The following is an 18,878-nucleotide window of genomic DNA, read 5'->3' on the forward strand; positions in this document are numbered from 1 at the left end:
TCTTTTTTAATAAATCTGCAAAAATGTCAAAAATTCTGTGTTTTTCTGTCAATATGGGGTGCTGTGTGTACATTAATGAGGAAAAAAATGAACTTAAATGATTTTAGCATATGGCTGCAATATAACAAAGAGTGAAAAATTTAAGGGGGTCTGAATACTTTCCGTACCCACTGTATCTCAAAAAAATCACTGGACTAGCACTAAAAGTGGATTTTTGCTTTAAATATGTGCAATTTGTACACTGGTGCCTCAACCTCCCTGATTCAACTAACAGCCAATTGCTTGTTTTTGACAATGCGTTGATGTACCACTTTGTTCATCCTGTAAACTGAACTGCTGGATGGTTAGCCTGGGCTCTTACTTCTTTTGGCATCTACGATGTTCACAGCCTTTATAAGCAGGGCGGCATTAGACTCCGTGTACTCCACAAACACCAGCAGCAGCTTCAGTGCCGTCTTCACCACCAGACGGAACTACACAAAGAGATAAACATAGTTAATACAGAAATACAGGTACAGCATCGGCCCCCAAATCTAAGGACAGGGCACAACAGTTAATTATGAACTTAATGTTTGTGTTAACAAACATGGACCAACATGACAGAGTAGGTGCTGGCCCTTTAAATTCCAAATACTAAGTGGCATCACATTGTCTTAGAAAAGCTGTCTGAACAATCTTGTGAGCTTTGATAAGAACTGTGTTTGACACTGACAGCTCATGGGAACATACTGTACAATAGTCAAACAGTATGCAAATACCACAAAGGTAAAAATGACTAAAATCTGCATAAAACAATAATGTTTTGGGTAATGTTAAACAGTGAAACAGAGATATTTCAAAATGCACCAAGGCGGCTGTGGCTCAGGAGGTAGAGTGGGTTGTCTCCTAACCGGAAGGTTAGCAGTTCGATTGGCTTGTCCAGTCCATGTGTCAAAGTGTCCTTGAGCAAGACACTGAACCCCCAGTTGCTCCTGGTGATGTCACCGGTGTGTGACTGTGTGAATGCTTGGGAGTGCGAATGGGTGAAAGCGCTTTGAGTGTGCTGCAATGCAGAAAAAAGCGCTATACAAGTATAAGACCATTTAATGAAGCAACTTACACTAGCATTTAATATGAAAAGAAGAGAGAAAACTGTTAGAGAGGGGAGCTGAGCAGAACTGGTTAAAATCAGGTCACTGAACCACCAGCATTAATTTGACACTTCTGACCAGCTACCCAACCAGCATTAAGACTGGACAAGCGACATGTTAATGACCATGGTCAAAATACACTTTGTACTGCCAAATGAAAAGAAGAAATACCATATCATTATTAACACAGGAAGGCAGAAATGTAATTAATAAGAATAGAAAATACTCAATGCAATTTCATCATCTGAAATCAGCTGTACATGCTGCAGTCTGGCCACTAGAGGGCTGAAGTGACTGCAGTGACAGGAGGGCTGCTTGCATGTCTGACGTTTCAGATGAGAGAACTATGTGGTTATTTCAGCTTTGTCAAGACACAGATGAGTTGATTTTGAAGTATATCTACTGTACAGCTGCGGCGGGGGTGTTGTAAAAATAAATATTCATTTTCTTTACCTTGGATCCGACTAGGGTGTAAAGCCACTGCACCGTTTCATTGTGAGATATGAGGCCGTTCATCCCATCTACATACAGCATTATCTGACCAAGAGCTGGAACAGAGAGAACAGAGGGAGAGAGGTCTTGATTAATCAACTGCTTAACAGTCCGTCACATCTGCCCTGCTCAACATGAAAACAAACCACAACAGCAAGTGCCTGCTCTGAATCTAGTGGATATGTGCACTTTGAAAACCCTGAATCTCGGTGGAATTCTTTACATTTTCCACAGATTTTTCCTCTGTGGTAGTTGCATGTGCACACATAAAGCAGCAGCCACACTAATACACAAACCCCTGTATTGTTAGTGAAAGGGATCAATTCATCTGCCCACAGTGATTCATCCACACACAAACTGGAGCTGCTGCAGGGACAAACTATTCAAACAACAATTAGATGAAGGCCTAAAAAGAAAAACAGCACTTGTCTGCCATCCCTCAAGTCTGAGGACACAACATGGGGGAAAATATCTGAGCAGAGTGCCTCAATGGATGACAACAAGACTTCCATCTGTAACAGGATACATATATAAGAACCTAATAGAAGCCAAGCGACTCAGTGGAGTTCAGTGAAAGTGTAGGGCTTCTGTTGAAGAAGGGAGATGGGGGAAGGGAGACAAACACCCCTGGACTGGAGTGGAACAGACAAAAACTCCCTTCAGAAATATGGAGTCTTTGTTTAACAGCAACTCCAGTGGCCATCAAACACAAGGAGTTACTGCCTTCACACAGAATACCTCAGCAACAGGACGAGCTCAGCATGAACCCGCCGCCATTTTAGGTGATACATTAGCTGATGCAGGAAAGAGCCTGACACACACTGAATATGAAACAGCTTCAGAAGGCCTGTTTGACCTTTTCTTGGAAGAATCTATAGTTCTGGGGAAGGTGAAAAGTTTGCAGTGACCATGCTCAGAGATGTGTTAGTGATGCAAACACTGACACACCAGGTGCTCTGAACTGAAAAAAACAGCAGAACAATAAAGTTTGATCTCCGACCAACAACCAGATAAAATACTCATACAAACTTACTGAATGCTAACTTATAACGTGCCATCCATTCTCCTCTTGCTGGGTTTAAAACTTTTTCTTATGACATGTTATGATGAGAGGCTGCAGCTTGTGTCATATATTTTTCCTCTCCTCTTCTCTAGAGGGGAATGAAAATCGTGAATATGCTGTAGACAAGCCAAAATTCCCAGGTGCAGCTGCTGTGTGTGAGAGTGTGTGTGTGGGTGGACGGATGAGTGCATGTTGATGGCCCACTGAAGCAGCAGCAGTTCATCTTTAATCAATCAGGGTTAATTACTAACAACAAGTAGGCCAGAGCATTCCTAACACTCCTCTCCTGCTGCAAGCTCGGGGCTGTATGTCACAACAGTCAGCGGTGTGGACAATATGGCGCTTCAAAGCAGATCGCATCAGAGTGTGTTTGTAAAGCCAAGATTAACCCCCTCAGGCAGCACGGACCAGAGTTTGTCACCCTTTACCCACCCACTTTGGATGGGGCCACTGCTGACAGATGAGTGACAGCGGTGATGACACGATGCACAGCTGGTCTACAGAGTCCAACATGGATTCAATAAAATGTTTGTTAAAAAGTTCTGACTATGTAAAATAACAATGCACAGCAACTTTTTATACATGGACACAAACAGTTGTGACTTCTGTTGGATTAGTAAAGAGCTACAGGGTGTTTTTTGCAGCCTAGATCTGACCTGCAATGTCATCACTGCACAGACTTTTATCTCCTGGCTGCACCTGTGTGCACGATCTGCCCCGGTGCAATGGAGTTTTGAGGAATGTTCATTGAAAATACGGATGAGAAAAGATAGGTGGCCTTAATGAGGCTTTTAAAAGTGTCATTACACAGCATGAATGCTCTGCTGCTGACAGATGAGATGTTAGTGATTGTTCCCAAAAGTCAACCACAAAATGATTGTTCTTAACATGTTATCATAAGACATTATTTAAACATTTCACAGATGCATGTGGCTTTTCAGCATGTAGCCAAGCAAAATAAAATCAGAATGAATGCCTACATCATGTCAGTTTAATTTAGTGAGAAATGATCTATTTAAACACTTATGAACCTCGCCAGAAACCACACAATCATGACTTTTTCTCTCAGATTCATTAAAACTGCTGCTTCATGGAATTATTCAATGCCAGCTGCCATTTATGTACAACTCAACTTTAAGGACCTGAAACCACATGGCCTGCAGTTACCCTATGAACAGTTAAGTAAAATGATACTGTAACTGTCTTTAAAATAATACATACAAAATTGCCTTTCATTATGGGAAACTGCAGCCTTCAGAGTATGGTCAGAAACATCTAATTACTCTCAAGCACTCACCTTTTTGAACTGCAAGTGGAACTGATTTCCACACACTTGAGAGTAAATTGGTCATGAAACTGCTCCAGAAAATGAAAAGTTACCTGTGTGTTGCAGTTCAGGCTTTAAAAGTGAGATCAAATCCTTACAGTGTGGTGCACTTCTGTAGATAGCTGTGGGCCCAGAACTTGGGCTTTGTTTATTAAACTCTACAACAGACAGTCATCGATAAGTTAGGTAGAGGGTTAATAAGAAGAGCATGTGAGTGCTGAGTCTGTACAGGACTCCCTCGACTTCAAGCGCTGATCTGGGGCCAAAAATGTGGACCTCCATTTGCGTAATCATGAGCAGCCATACAATACCTCACACAAAGTACAACAAAAACATTGCTAAGTCTTTTTGCATGTATGTCACGCAATGAGATGCTGGCAGACAATTTTCTGCCTTCAAAGCACAGTGATTAGAATTTAAATGTAAGCCATTATGGGAAAGGACAGCCGAGGAAGAGCGATTTAGCTTAGGAGAAACTTGGAAGCGTCCTATGAGCAGCCTGGCGTCTGTCCAGCTCTCTCACACTCCATACATTTGTCTTAAGCGTAAATACAAGATTTGAATGGCATCAAGCTGCAGAAGGGAAGCACAAGCCTCCTGATGGGAGGAGACAGGCCGTGTTCCGGTGTCTGAACCAGAACTCTGACAGAAGTGAAAGCTCAACCAGCCTGGTCCTCAGGGCCTCTCCCTCTCATAAACCACAGCAATTATGTTCCACAGCCCCAGGAATGTGCAGGAAGGGCTGCTCCCTGACCACCGCCGAGGTGAGAAGCACTCTTGAGGTTTGTGTGGCAGCACCAGCATGAGCTGACTCGTACACAGAAAAATTAAGAAAGGCCTTATCTGCAAAGATGCAAGAAATCAACTCAACAGCTTCTCTTCAACAAATCCGTCCGCTCCCCCTCCACTCAACACTCTGCCACTTTGGTTTCATTTACATTTTGGAATTCATCAGAACTGGGTTAGCCAAACTGTCTGTCAACATGCAGCATTTATTTTACTGGGGCTTCAGGACAGGGGCCAAATCTCCATCCCATACAGTGCAACTTAGAGCCTCTTATCTTATGTTTTGCAATAGCCAGGAGCTGCACTCCCAGCTCAGAAACGTGCCTCCCTGTATCCACGTGAGCTGCACGGACTTTACTGCAATGTCTGGCAAAGACTTTTTATGTAGATTCTTGTTCTACTCTGTCAATGTGTGCCCTAAAAACTAAAACACACATTTTCAAAGTGACAATGTTTAATCGACAGTAAGGACTGTCGGCATTCTTTTCACTCATATTTGAGTAAATAGTTTGAGTAATCAATATTTTTATAATGACAATGGAATACATAACTACTTGTATGTGAAAGGCAGCTCTTAAAAAGGTCTAACACTCCATTTTACACTCCCTGCCCCACACCAAACGTGACAGATATTTCGCTTAGGAGTCACCGGTGAGAAATTAGAGCTAAAATGTAAGTGAAAATTGGACTAACATTTACTGTATCAGGAGGCCAGACACAACATTAAATGAATGCTAATGCTGCTCCAAATCGGCTGGCTGTAGAAAAAGGTTCGACTAAATGTCCATCATTCACTATTCTAACATTCTCTTAGCAACAATGCTAGCATGCTAATGCAAAGCAAGTGTAATGTTTACACTACTCACTGTCTTAGTTAAGCATGTTAGTATGCTAACATCTGCTAAATAGCACTAAACACACTGTACAGTTGAGGTTCACTGTCATTAGTTTAGGTATTTCGTTATAAACAGAGAATGACCAACAAAGCACTGGACAAAATTTTGAATTGATAATGCCTTTACATATAAAGTCTAGGGACCACTAAAGAGATCACAATTCATCCTGAAGAAGAACTTGACTGTGTATACCAAATTTGATGCCAATTCACCCAACTGTTGTTAAGATCTTTTAAATCTGAACCAAAGTGATGAACCAACCATTTGACATTGCCATCCCAATAAAAAAAAAAAAACTAGCTGTCCTAATAGTGACATGATTTTGTAGTGGCATGAAGAGACAGTAATGCGGCATTTCATTTGGCTTATGTTGAAACCTGATACACTTCCTTTCATCCTGATGTGTTTCACTACTATATCCCTGCCTTTGATTTAGAGTCTGTCTGCCATAAAACAATTAAACAGTTGTTAGTGTACATGAGCTGGATTAGACATGTTCATGAGTTATGTTCCATTACCCAGACCATTAAAGCCAGAAAGTGACTGTGCCAGACCAATGCCAGTCACAGAGTCCACTGCCAGACATTGAGCCCCATACAACAAAACAACATGGGGATACTCCTTTATTGAGATCTGGATATATGTCTGCCAGCATTTGACACAATTTACCAGGGGCCTAAGCCCAAACAAATTCCCTAAAGACAAAAAAAAAACTGACCGAATAGAACAATAACAAAGTAAAGCCAGGTGAGCTTCTCCAGGATCTGGCTGAACAAACTCTGGAGACATTGCGAACCTGACAAACTACTGCCGTTCTGAGCAAGGCAAAGTCAGCTGAGTAGACTACAACACTGTAAGGACAAAAACAAGGCTAATACCACAGCCCTTAAGAAAGAGAGTTGTGACACTGAAGGGTTCAGAAAAAGCAGCAGGCAATGCAATTCATGAGTCTCAAATAGTTCCAAATAGTCCATAAAGATTCATTGTTTTCTGTACGGGAACAGTGGGTTTATCAGCAATCATTACTTTTACTGACTTGTACAGCCTTGCAAACTAATTCTGTCCTCTTGTTGTAGATAGCCAAGTTAATTTAGCTAGTTTTCTAGGTGCCCAGTTTATTAAAATGACCCATAATTTCAGAGAGTCAAAAAGGCTGTAAAATGTGTTTTAACATGTCTCCAATTTAAAATATAACAAGTATAATGTTGTTCTGTTTTTGTTTGTTTCAGCTTCTTACTTAAGAAGATAGCAGCCAAGTCAATTTAACTCTGTGGCACTGCTGCTAATATTTGGAACTATTTGATGTTCCCATGACCTGCTATTACTGTATAAAACGTCCTTATAGAGTCGATGGAGATGTGGTCACTCTCCTTCTTAATATACTCTAAAACATGCTATTTATTATACTTCCCCATCTTCTCTGTATTTAAAATAGTATAAAGCTGATTAGAGACGGTACTTAACAAATTTCAGAAAGTCATTTTAGGAGAGTGAAAACTGGGGAAAGCCCATCAGAAGGGCTTTACCCATCTTATCCAAGTTGGGAATAGCTACTGCATGACATCCACTCACTTATAAAACTGACTGAAAGATGAGCTGTGGTAAATTCTAAGTGCTCTTGAGAGAGTAGTTGTGTGATTTGGTCTGGTTCTGGCCAGTCATATGCTGATCTCAATCCCACAAAACAGTCAGCTTACAGGAATCAGGCATAAAACCCACTTGAATGCTAGGGATTTCAGTATATCTGCCTACATGCTATGTTACTGAAAAAGATTTATTTATTTTTTCCAAATTATAGCTTATGCGTCTCAGATGGCAAGGTCAGAGATGATAAAATAAGAGTTTGAGAAATGAACCAAATCAAACATTCTTATAATATAATTGGCTTGTGTACTGAATTCTGTTACAGTAAAACAGGCTCCAGGACAAGGCTGTGATTCCACTGCCAGCGGGTTTTCTAAGGCCGAAAACGTCTACAGAGGGAGAGGAAAATGAGAAGAGGCAGAATATAGGTCAGGCAGGTGGGACTGAATTGGGTTCTGATGCAAGCTTTCTGCTCATGTAAGGTGGAGTCTGTGGGGGTCTGTGCGGTCTGACATGGGGGAGGACAGGGTGGGACATATCAGGTAGGACCAAGCCTCGAAGTGCAACCAAAAACAGGATGACAGGTTACGCTTTTCTGTTCAGTTAAAGGGTACTTGGTCAAATCCTTAACTTTATTTTTATTGTTAATCTATGTGTGAAGGGTGTTAAAATGGCTTCTGTTGATACAACAGTGCACAGAGTATAGCATAGTGTTCAGTGCAGCACTGAGTATGTCAGTGTTTTTGGATTTAATTTACTAGAGCAGAGAGAGGCTGTGTTGGAAGGAAAGATAAAATGTTGTCAGTGAACCAAAGAGAGTTGAGAGGTTGTGAGCTGAAACTATGTGTAGAGCTCATTTCCTTAATTTCCTTTGACCAAATGAAGTCATTCTTGTCATCCCAAAAGGGAGAAATGTCAGACAGGTCAGAAGCTAAATTATGTATAAACATATTATTGGCATTCTCAAGAGGTCGAAAGCTTGTAGTCAGTGAAAATACCTATTTTAGAATTACATCCTTTGTGGTTTCTTGTGGGGTGTGATGCAGTGGGTCAAGTTAAGGTTAGTGGTTAACTAGTACTTTTTTAAATGGAAAAAGAAAAAAAAAACACAAACAGCACAGGGGCTCTACCTGCTCCAGTAAAACAAAGAGGGACTGAGTGTTTTTCAGATTTGCATAGTAAAGCAGCAGAAGCAGTAGACAGCTCAGAAACCTGCAGACGAGACTGGTTGCAAAAGATGCACATGTTCTCATGTGATCTCATTAAAAATCAGGAGTTTAAGTTTGCACTGGGACAACGAGGACATTCCTGGAGATCTCCTATTTGCTCCAAACATGTTTGCCAGCCGTTCCTGTGTTTTCTTTCTCAAACTTCCTTTACCTTAGAGGAATTACTAGTGCAATCCCTCATCCTCCCCTAAGCAGTATTCTTGCATGATCGCACAAAGATATGATTGCATCTATAATATCCAGCATACACACTGATGCATTTGCACAAAGCCTCTCAGCCCAGCCCAGACAGAATGGAAATGTTGATCCAGACAATGGATCATATTAAAGGTTCCTCCTTATAGAACAGACAACTTATAACATGGCCTGACAACACAATACACAGTTTCCAACAAGAGCTTCCAACATTGCTGTTGACTCACTGACGTCTGGGTTTTCACTTAATGCTCAGCAAAACAGTCAAACCAGCGGGGGCGGGGGGTATTCAGTTACTCTGTTAAAAATTCAGTGAACTTGGGTCAGGGTATTACACAAAACAATGATTCTGCTTCTAAATTAAGATAAAAAAAAGTTGTTCTACCTAAACACATCTAAATGGTTTTTAACTTGATAATCTGTCAGTCATTATCACACAATACTTATTATAGCCTTAAAATCACAGTTTGGTAAAACAAACTAATTTGTTATAGTTCTGTGCCATGGAACTTTAAAGGGTTACAAGTTTTCAACCCAGCCAAACACTGGATCAGCTGCTTTCTCTGATTAAGCTAAAGAGGAGGATACAGTGAAAAGACTCTAGGGTCACACACACATTCTTGGCACACAGATGAAAATGGTTACACAGATATATCACTGGTTGCTGTGCCACAAATAAAATTTTATGCCACTACAGAGAGCAAAACTATAGAGAGCATCTACACTTTCAGCAAAAGTGTGTGTGTGTGTGTGTTCCAGGTCTGCTTGTAGCTTTGTGAAAAAGACTGTTGCCTACTAAAGTTACTGCAGTGTGCGACACTAAAAACTGGACAGCGTACTGTACTGGGAGCAGTGTTGTAGGTTCCAGACAGTTTAAGAGGCAATGAAACACTTGACTTTCCCAAGGAAGCAGCTCCCTCTGGAAACCAGGAAGTCAAGGTACTTTAATATATAGCACAACAGCTGTTCCATTAAAAGCAGGAGATCTCAAAATGGTAGCAGGAGAGAGTGTGAAGAGATAAAAGCAGAAAATGAAATATGGGCATGAATTATTTGATACAGTAATATCTTTGGACAGCTACTTCTCCCAACTCTGTTAAAGCAATAAATTCACAAGTATGCAGCATGTAAACCTATGTATACCTAACCTAATACAGCAGATGTTGAGATATGGCCTTTTGGATATAGAAATATTTCATACCAAATTTAAGAATGTTTTCCAAAAATTGCTTCCCAGACTGCTTTGAAAGTTGTATAAAAAAGACTGTTGCTCTAAATCCCTATAAATAAAAAACGTGAACTTTCAACTTGATTTCACCGAGGCTCACAGATGGAGAGTGTGTTGTAAACAGCAGCGTGTAGGTGCACTCTTTAAGAAGTGCAAACAGAGAAAGTGCAGCTAAAACCACAGCTTACGGTGAAGAATGTCAACATTTCAAATCAGGGAATAATTGCTTCAAGTTGACTGTAAACGGTCCATCTTTAATCTACCGTCTGCCTCTCCCATTTAAACAGTTACCAGTTAAACATAGTTGTTACTTTTGTTAGCGTTCTTTCTGTAAATACTGCAAATGGAACAACGATCCAGGAAAAACCTTATTTGTTCTTCCACCTCATCTCCCCGTTTTGCTCATGATAATTAGTACAGTACTGAATGAATGTTTTTTTTTTAACCACAGTGAAAAAGTTTGAGCTTAGTGCTCAACTTCTTTGACCTTTTGCAGAAGCTGTTTTCATTTTAATGCTTTTGAAACACTTACTTTGCTGTCAACAATGATGCGTTATTGTAAGAACCTTTATTTTGAGTTCAAGAAAAGACAATCTTGCAAAAAAAGGGTGGACAAAATAACAAAAACTTGATATTCTGTGGGGATGTAATGATAACAAAAACTCACGGTATGATATTGCCATGATAAAAAGTCAACAATATGATATTTGTCACAATATTAAAAAATGAAGAAAAAAGAAAAAAAAGTCCTTATAAATAATAAATAATAAACCAGCTGTTTTTGTATGATTTTCCTTTTAACTTAAAATGCTCCTGCTTTCCTTTTTTATTAAAATTAAAGTAGCCAGCCATGACCTAAGTGTGGGCAAAAACTTGGCACGAATTGTCACTGGCAACGAATGACTGAACTGTTTGCACAATTGCAAAACAAAACAAAAATAATAAATGCAGCAGTCAATAGAAGTCCTTTTATGAAATAAAAGGAAATGTTATATTATGGCAGCAGCTGGATCTTGTAAACAAAACAAGTCACACTCACCAGTGGAACACCAGGTTTAACATTCTCTGTTTGGTGGTCAGGTTCTCACTACCGCACCAGTTGAAGTGACCCCAGCTAGTAGTGAACAAATTGCTGCTTGGCGCACCAGAGAAAGGAGAAGAAGATGCCAAAATACACTCGGAAAAGCCACCAAAAGGTGAGCTGTGCTTTTCAAACATCGTGGTCTACTTTTTGATTGGTTTTGCATTTGTGCGCACAGTTTGTTTGCTCATTGCCATTAAAATGTCATGTCTGGACTGTTTCTGTGAGAAGTATCCCTGAGTGTCTCAGTTCGAAATGGGGCTAGTATTGACTTCATCTGGCAGTATCTGCAAACTGTTCAGGATTTGTTAGTTTCCTTTCCAATGAGAAGACTGAAATGCTGCCACACAGTAGCTCGAAAAGTCGATGGAGTATCTGCTATGACAGTTCCAAAATTCTGCAACCTGATTGCAGTTATGTAAACGAACCATATGTGATATTCTAGTAGATATTGTCACAGTCTCATGATTGTATCAAGAAATTTTTTTATTGTGAAATTACAAATACTGTTACATCTCTAATAGCTAGTGTGCACCTGAGGCATTAGGACGTCTATTTGCTAATTGTCTGGCCTGTGTGCATCTACGCTATACTATAAATGTACTTATGCGGAATTTATGGCTCAGTTAAAAGGCACTGCAGTACTACTACTCACTAGGTAATTGCACAAATAAGGTCTCAAAATAAGTCTCCAAACTCAGAATGACATAAGGCTGAACACAGTGAATCTATATTTCTGAAACTAACAGCATATAAATGCTTATTTTAAGAAAAAGGAAGATATCACTGAGACCTTTACTACCTTTTTAACTCCTGTATGTTTGCAGCACCTCACTAGGGCTGAGGGTGAGGTTTACAGGAGTACCAGATGGCACTCTGCAAACGTGACCTCACACCCTTTCCTGTGGATGGGGGCGATACAAGCTTTCTCCTGAACCAAAAAAAGTTGGCCTCCGAGGAGCTACGTTCATGTCTGGAAGCCCTCTGAGCCAGGTGTGAGGGGCCGAGAGAGGGGCCAGCCAGAGCCCAGCCAGGAAGACCTAGAACATACCCACACCACTGAGGGAGCACTAATTGGCCACAGACACCTCCGGGGCTTTGAGAAGACGGAATAAAAAATGAGGAAAAAGAAAAAAGTGAGATGGTGTAGACTGCTGAGAAAGAGGCAGGAACTGCCATTTACAATGAAGGCAATGTTCCAGGGAGCTATGGCTGGGAACCTGTTCCTGTAAAATGCATGCAGACTGGTGCGCACGTGTGACTGTGCCTTTTTTAACTACAAAAGACCCGTAAGATTGATTTTTATTCATGAAAGAGAGCAAGATTGTTTTGACGGGAGGTTTTTAATGCGCACCAGGCAGAGGGGTTCAAGGCTGCATTCCTTTATTTTCTGGCCTTGACATGAAATACATCACGGCAAAAAAAAAAAAAAGAAACACACACACACACACACACACACACACACAGAGAGAATGGAAGTGATCAGTGTGTGATACCAAAGCAATTATTGTTGGGTCTCTTACACTGTCTCTGTGTGCACATATGAAAAGTTCAGGCAACTAATTTACTACCCTCCCGGGGAATCCTATGACCTATCCTCTTTTGGATGGCATCAACTGTAAAACAGCCAGATCTCCATACATGTCTGACCTGTGCACCAGTGTTCCAGGACATGCTCCAACACATGGCTTGTGAGGGAGTGTGATCAACTACACCTCACGTTTCCTCAGCTGGTCAGGAGACATTAGGTCAGGGGTTGAAATGGGTTAAAAGGACTTTTGGAAAATTGGTAGTCTGGTTTAATTTGATAATTTAGAGATACATGGGGGAAACTGTACAGCCTGCAGATCATGCTGACAGATGTTTGAGCAGAATTCTCTATGAGGTAACAGCACAATGAGGAATGAGAAGATATGAGAAGTGGTCTCATCTATCACAGCACGATGACACTAACAATTCTTACATGTGGTCAAGTCCAAAATTCGCAAAAGCCCATCGTTCTCCTCCTCTGTATTCTTTTGGCCAGTTAACCTACGGGATTTATCTGCCTGAATCAAAGACCAGGCCAAGTTCAAATGAACGAACATTAAAGATCAGAGTGTACAGAGTCAGTCATGTTTATAACCTGCCAAGGGGGCAGACATCTGCCTTTAACTCTTTTATTTTTTCAGTAACAGAAAAGTCAACAATGAGCTGGCTGGAAAATTAGAGAGCAGGTTTTTAGGCACATGCCATATCTATTTGAATCAACATGAGGGGGCTAACGTCTGGGTGAAATGTGCACCCAAATCATGAAGGTCCACTACACTGACTCTCATTGTAGCAGTACTTAATGAGGTAACAAGAGGTGTCAGAAATATGGAAGTTTAGTTTATGGATAAAACTTCCAAGCTCATGTGGTTTTGTCTGTGGACATACATAAGATGTACTGTACATAAAAAAAAAAACTATGAATTAACTAGCCAGCGCTCAGCGAGTGCAAACCTCCACCAAGGGGCAGCTCAGTTTCCCCATACTGCCATGAAAGCAATATTCCAGCGATAGCGTGACCCTCTTCATATGATTGCATGACCATGAAAACCTACTGCTGGCATTTGGAATGAAGTGATATCATTATTAGCTTTAGTAAAGTTATTCAAGAAAAACAGACATGACAGACATTCTGTCATTGGTTTAGGGGTAAAACTGAGTGGACTGCGGCCAAAGTGGTGAAGATGTCACTTCAATTCAACTTATTTTTATAGCACCAATTCACAACAACAATTGCCTTAGGGCACTTTACATAATTAGGTCTAGACCATACACTATTAAGGAAAACAAATCTCCCCTGAGCAAGCACTTGGTGACAATTGGGAGGAAAAACTCCCTTTAACAGAAGAGACCTCAGACAGACCCCGGCTCTTGGTGGGCAGCCTTCTGCCTTGACCGTTTGGGCTGAGTGGATAGAGGAGAGACAAAAGAAGAAACATTTCTGCAAGTTTGTGTTCTGCTTGTTTAACAGCTGTTTGATAAACTGCTCATACAGTCTCTTACCGGCTGATTGTTGCAGTATGGAGTGATCCTTCTTACACACACACAGTTGAGCAGAGGGCTTAGCTGTGTGTGTCAGAGAGGAGCGCAGTCCCTCCCTCCTCTAAACTGAGACTGACAGCGCAAAATACATTGGAAACGCAAAGTAGGACGGTTTGCGTCAATCCATGAGGTTATGCTGGGTGATGGTAAAGGAAAGGACGGGGTGGACCACTCGCTAGGTTCTGACACTGAAAACGCAGCTATAATGCGCAGCTGAAACACAGGCATCCTTGTCCACAGATCACTGTGTTCTGAATGAGATGTAGCTGCCTGCTAATAGAGCCAGCTTGGTCAGATAATGAGCACTCACAAACGTCAGAACAATTTTCTAAATTGGCATTACTTGGATAGTCTGATCACAAATTCTCAATCTCAGTGGTTACCTTTGTGGCCTGAAAATGTCAAAGCCTAATAAAATAGCATAATACCAGTGAATGAAGATGATAACAGCTTTGACCCTCATTCAAAATCTCTGGCATCAGCTTCTCGCCCATGTGATGCTGCATAAAGTAGACCTTTCACAGGAATTTCCCCACTGTGGGATCAATAAAGTCCTACCTACCTACCATCCTTCCCCAGCTGTTGATGTGCTCAAAACACTCAGTAGCATAGCTGTGCATTTTGACCACAAGGGGACTCACATACAGTCAGCAGCCTTTCCAGTAATCACAATGGTTAATAATCTTTTAAAATATTCCTGTATCCAAATTATGACACCATAGCTTACCTCTTCAAAAAATGCCATCAAAATCTGTTAATGACTTTTTGAGTTATGCTGTTAACAATCAAACAAACACCAGCAAAAACATAACGATAATACAGTCCTGACATATTGTTGCAGGTTAATTGACATATGTGCAAAATGTCAAAGAAAAGGAGTAAGAAAAAAAGAGAGGAGGGTAAATTAGTTTAATGATATGCAAAATCCTACCAGAAACTTTATTAGCCACTGAAGCATGTGTGGCTTGCCCCCCTCACAGCAGCCTGGTAAATGGCAGTGACCTTAGAGAGAGTGCTTTGGCCCTCTAGTGTCCCCATACATGCTGCCCCTGCCCCTTCCCAACCATAACACGTATGATCTTTCACCTTACTGACATGGGACAGATAAATTATCCAGCTGCTAAAGACTTGGCCTATCTTCCACACTATCTGTGGCAGACATTTGAGTTTGTTTATAACCCTTAGGTGTGTGAGGGTGAGGAGGTCATCAAGCAGAATCATCAATTTTCATGGTGTATGTAAACATGTGAGGCTCTGGAGATAGGTATGTGGAAAGAAACATTACAGGACTGATTAACAACATCCTCGATTAGCCAGTGCTGTAAATTGAAGCGTGAGAAAGTAGAGAAGAAGAAAATATGCTGGGAGGTTACTGGTGCCAAGTCATGCTGCTCTGCAGTGGACGTACCCCTGAGGATGTAATTCTGGTAGTTCTGGTCGGCTTCAGCTCCCACTTTTATCAAACACGTCAGTCCTTCTGCCACCACAAATTCATGCACCAGGTCTTTGTCATCCTGTGAAGAGGTCAAGGAGAATGAGGATAATATTCAACAGCCATCATATATCCTAGAAAGAGCCACAGATTATAATGCTTTAATAGTTATTTTGTAAAAAAAAAAAAAAAAAAACATAATATTTATATATTTGATAGATTTATTGTGGCCTTCCATTACATAACTGTCTGTAGAGTTACATAAACCTCTGGTTGCATGAATGTTGGCTGCAAATCACAGCCTAAGACTGGGCGAGCATGCAGAGAAACAACCATCTGAAACCTGTAGTTTAATAGCTCAAACAACTCCTTCCAGTTACTTAAAAAGGTTTTATATTATAAAGAAGTAAATCAATCCCAAAAAGCTCCAGGAACTGTTGAAATGATTTATGCTGATGTTAATGTTCACAATTTATACTGTATATATGTCTTACGCACACAGTAGACCCATTACTTATTATGCATAAAGCAGCAGATGTGATGCAAAAAGACAAACATTTCTACTGCTTCAACTTGAACACTGCCGAAGAGCACCTGCTGTGTGCCACAATATTATTAATGAGTAAAAAAACGCTCATTATGGAGAAAACAGGTACTCAGATTTCTTTGTGATCTAACATTTGCCAGAGGACATGAGTGCTCCTCTCATTTCACCCTCTACACACGTCTGAGCTGGATAAATGTTACCTGTCATCAATGTTTTCCATTCAGTTATACCCACTGTAAGTACGATGTAGAGCAATCTGTTTGCAGATGGATTCCCTCCCCGCTTCAACCCACATTTTGTCCTTGATGACAAAACCACCTGCATCTCTCACACCTGTCGATGACTCTGTAATTTAAGGCCAAGCAGGAGGCTTTTCTGCAGAATTTATTTTCTGATACACTCTACTGCTCAGATGGGAAACAGAGAAAGACAGCAATAAACACTGTGGGGTGGTCAGAGGGCTCCTTCTCTCCCAGGAGGAAGTGTAAGTGCTTCCAGAACAGCTCTACCATAGATCTGTGATAGAGACTCCAGTCATCTGGCGAACAGTCTAAACCTACAGGAGTGCACTAAAAAATTAACAGCAGTTCTGAGACTATTCACTTCACTTCAAGATTGATCAATAAACAAGTGAAAAGAGGTGACGCCCCCTCAAAGTAAAGATGCCTGTTTCATACACATACAACTGAAGCCTTATAAATCCACATGTAAAAAGTGAGATCTATTCTGGGTCTGTATCAACGTCTGTTGCTCTCTTCTCCGCCGAGCTGTCAGTCAACCCTCCCCCCCTGCAGCCGACAGGCCACCGGGCCAGCCCATCCCAGCCCAGTGTGTGAAGTATGGCCAGACCTGAACGCCCTACAGCTGCCACGAAGGCAGACTCTCCGCAGCACAGTTCTGCCTCAGGAAAACAACACTGGGTCCAAGTGTGCATGTGCGCATGCTACACAGAGCTCTTGTATGTTAATGTGTGTACATGTATGCATGTGAACGCTCAAAGCCCTGCTCTGCAGAAAGCATGCAAGGCAATAGCTCTTGAGGACCGGTGCTTTCTTGAAAGATGAGATCATGACAAACACAGTAAAATTCACTGGCTCTAAAGTTGTTGTTACCTGAAAAATCTGCTTGAGGGAAAAGAGGGCTCTTCGTAGCTCCCGTCCAGTCGAGTTGTAGAGTTTTTCTGTATGGGGAGAGAAGAGGAGAGAATGGAATGTTTGTGCATGTTCTTGTTATTTACAAAGTGGATAAAACAAATGAAGATGACACTTCAGGATGACTGCAACCTATGTATCTTGAAAAATAATTGGTGTTTTAGTCTATCACTTGCATTACTGCATGAACTACAAATTCCATCTTCAAAACTGTTTCCTCGTGCTGCTGGTAGCAATTATCCCAAGTAGATAAGTATGAAAAATACCCTACAAGTGGAACAGTGAAAGCAAGAAGAACAGTAGGAGCAACTCAGAGCACATCTGTGGAGAGTTAGCAGAGGATATTCCCTGCTGACAAAGCCATATCTGTAGCTTACCATAATACAAAGTCATGGCAGAAACTCAAGGCAATAGCCACCACAATGGCTAATACACAATACACCCATTAATCATTAAACATTTCCTGCATTTACTTTGACAACCCAACCTGGCGTGCTGTCTGCAGACTCTGCCACGGAGAGGCAGTGTCGTGCACTGTCCTACTAGCTCACTGTGTGAACTCTCTCTGACTCAGCAAAACCTGCAAATCACTGCCGCAGACACAGCAACACACATTAGACTCCAGTCCAATGCAGTGCACTACAATTTCAGTATCTCTCTCTGCATTATCTTTCTATTCACCCACTGGTTTTTATGTTGATGTAAAATGTCTGTATTTGACAAATACCTTTGTACGTGAAGACATGACGATATGTCGGGGTCGACAAGGACCTGACAGAGGATTGGCATGTATAAACACAGTGATGCAGTTGGTTTTTCTTAATCGCTCTCTGTCCCTCACACACACACACACCACATAAAGATGTGACTAGCACTTTGCAGAGTCTTTCTGTTGCTCCACTGCAGTTGTCGCAGTCTCAACTGGATGGAGCAGGAAGATGATTAATCACCGATGCTGCATGAGTGTGTTTGAGCTGAACAAATGAATAAGGATGAAAACGTCTTCTGCTAAATAATTTTTGTATGATTTTCCATTCAATTTAAAGTGCTCCTGTGTTCTATCTTTATTGAAATAAAAGTAGCCAGCTATGGCCTAAGCGTGTGCAAAAACACTGGCATGAACTGTCATTGGCACTGAATGACTGGACTGTACAACTGCAAAACAAACAATGCAGCAGTCCTTTTATGAAATAAAACTGAAAGATTGATTATTGCAGCAGCTGGATCTTGTAAACAAAATGAGTCATGCTCACAGTGGAACACCAGCGTCTTAGTACCCACTCGGCAGGTTTAACTTTCTCTGCTTGGTGCATAGGTTTGTTGGCCGTGTCGTGTTCTCAGTACCGGAGCAGCTGAAGCAGGGATCCCCCAACCACCAGGGGCTGCAGTGAGCAAATTGCTGCTTGGTGCACCAGAACGAGGAGAAGAAGATACCGAAAGACACTTGGAAAAGCCACATAAAGGTCAGATTTGTGCTATACTCTGGGTTTTTCAAACATCGTGGTCTACTTTTTAAGAGAAAAGACGTCACTTTTTGGTTTTGCATTTGTGTGTCCAGTTTGTTTGCCCATGTCATGTCCTAAATGTTTCTGTGAGATGTATACATAAGTGTCTTAGTCCTAAAGTGGACTAGTATTAACGTCCTCTGGCAGTATTTGCAAAATG

General features: G+C 41.2%; 1 protein-coding gene across 1 annotated transcript in view; it reads right to left on the reverse strand.

Moving 5' to 3' along the window:
* LOC109971704 (FH1/FH2 domain-containing protein 3-like) overlaps nt 1-17,242 on the reverse strand; it is a gene marked incomplete at its 5' end in the record, with an annotated part of 43,041 nt that extends 25,799 nt beyond the window's left edge. Inside the window, 4 exons of the mRNA XM_020620116.1 lie at nt 362-473; nt 1,584-1,678; nt 15,492-15,597; nt 17,175-17,242. Coding sequence (XP_020475772.1) covers nt 362-473; nt 1,584-1,678; nt 15,492-15,597; nt 17,175-17,242 — 381 coding nt within the window. The remainder of the gene's footprint in view (nt 1-361; nt 474-1,583; nt 1,679-15,491; nt 15,598-17,174) is intronic.
* Nucleotides 17,243-18,878: the final 1,636 nt, after the last annotated feature.

This window comes from Monopterus albus, unplaced genomic scaffold (assembly GCF_001952655.1).
Source record: "Monopterus albus unplaced genomic scaffold, M_albus_1.0 scaffold232.1, whole genome shotgun sequence".
NCBI lineage: Eukaryota > Metazoa > Chordata > Actinopteri > Synbranchiformes > Synbranchidae > Monopterus > Monopterus albus.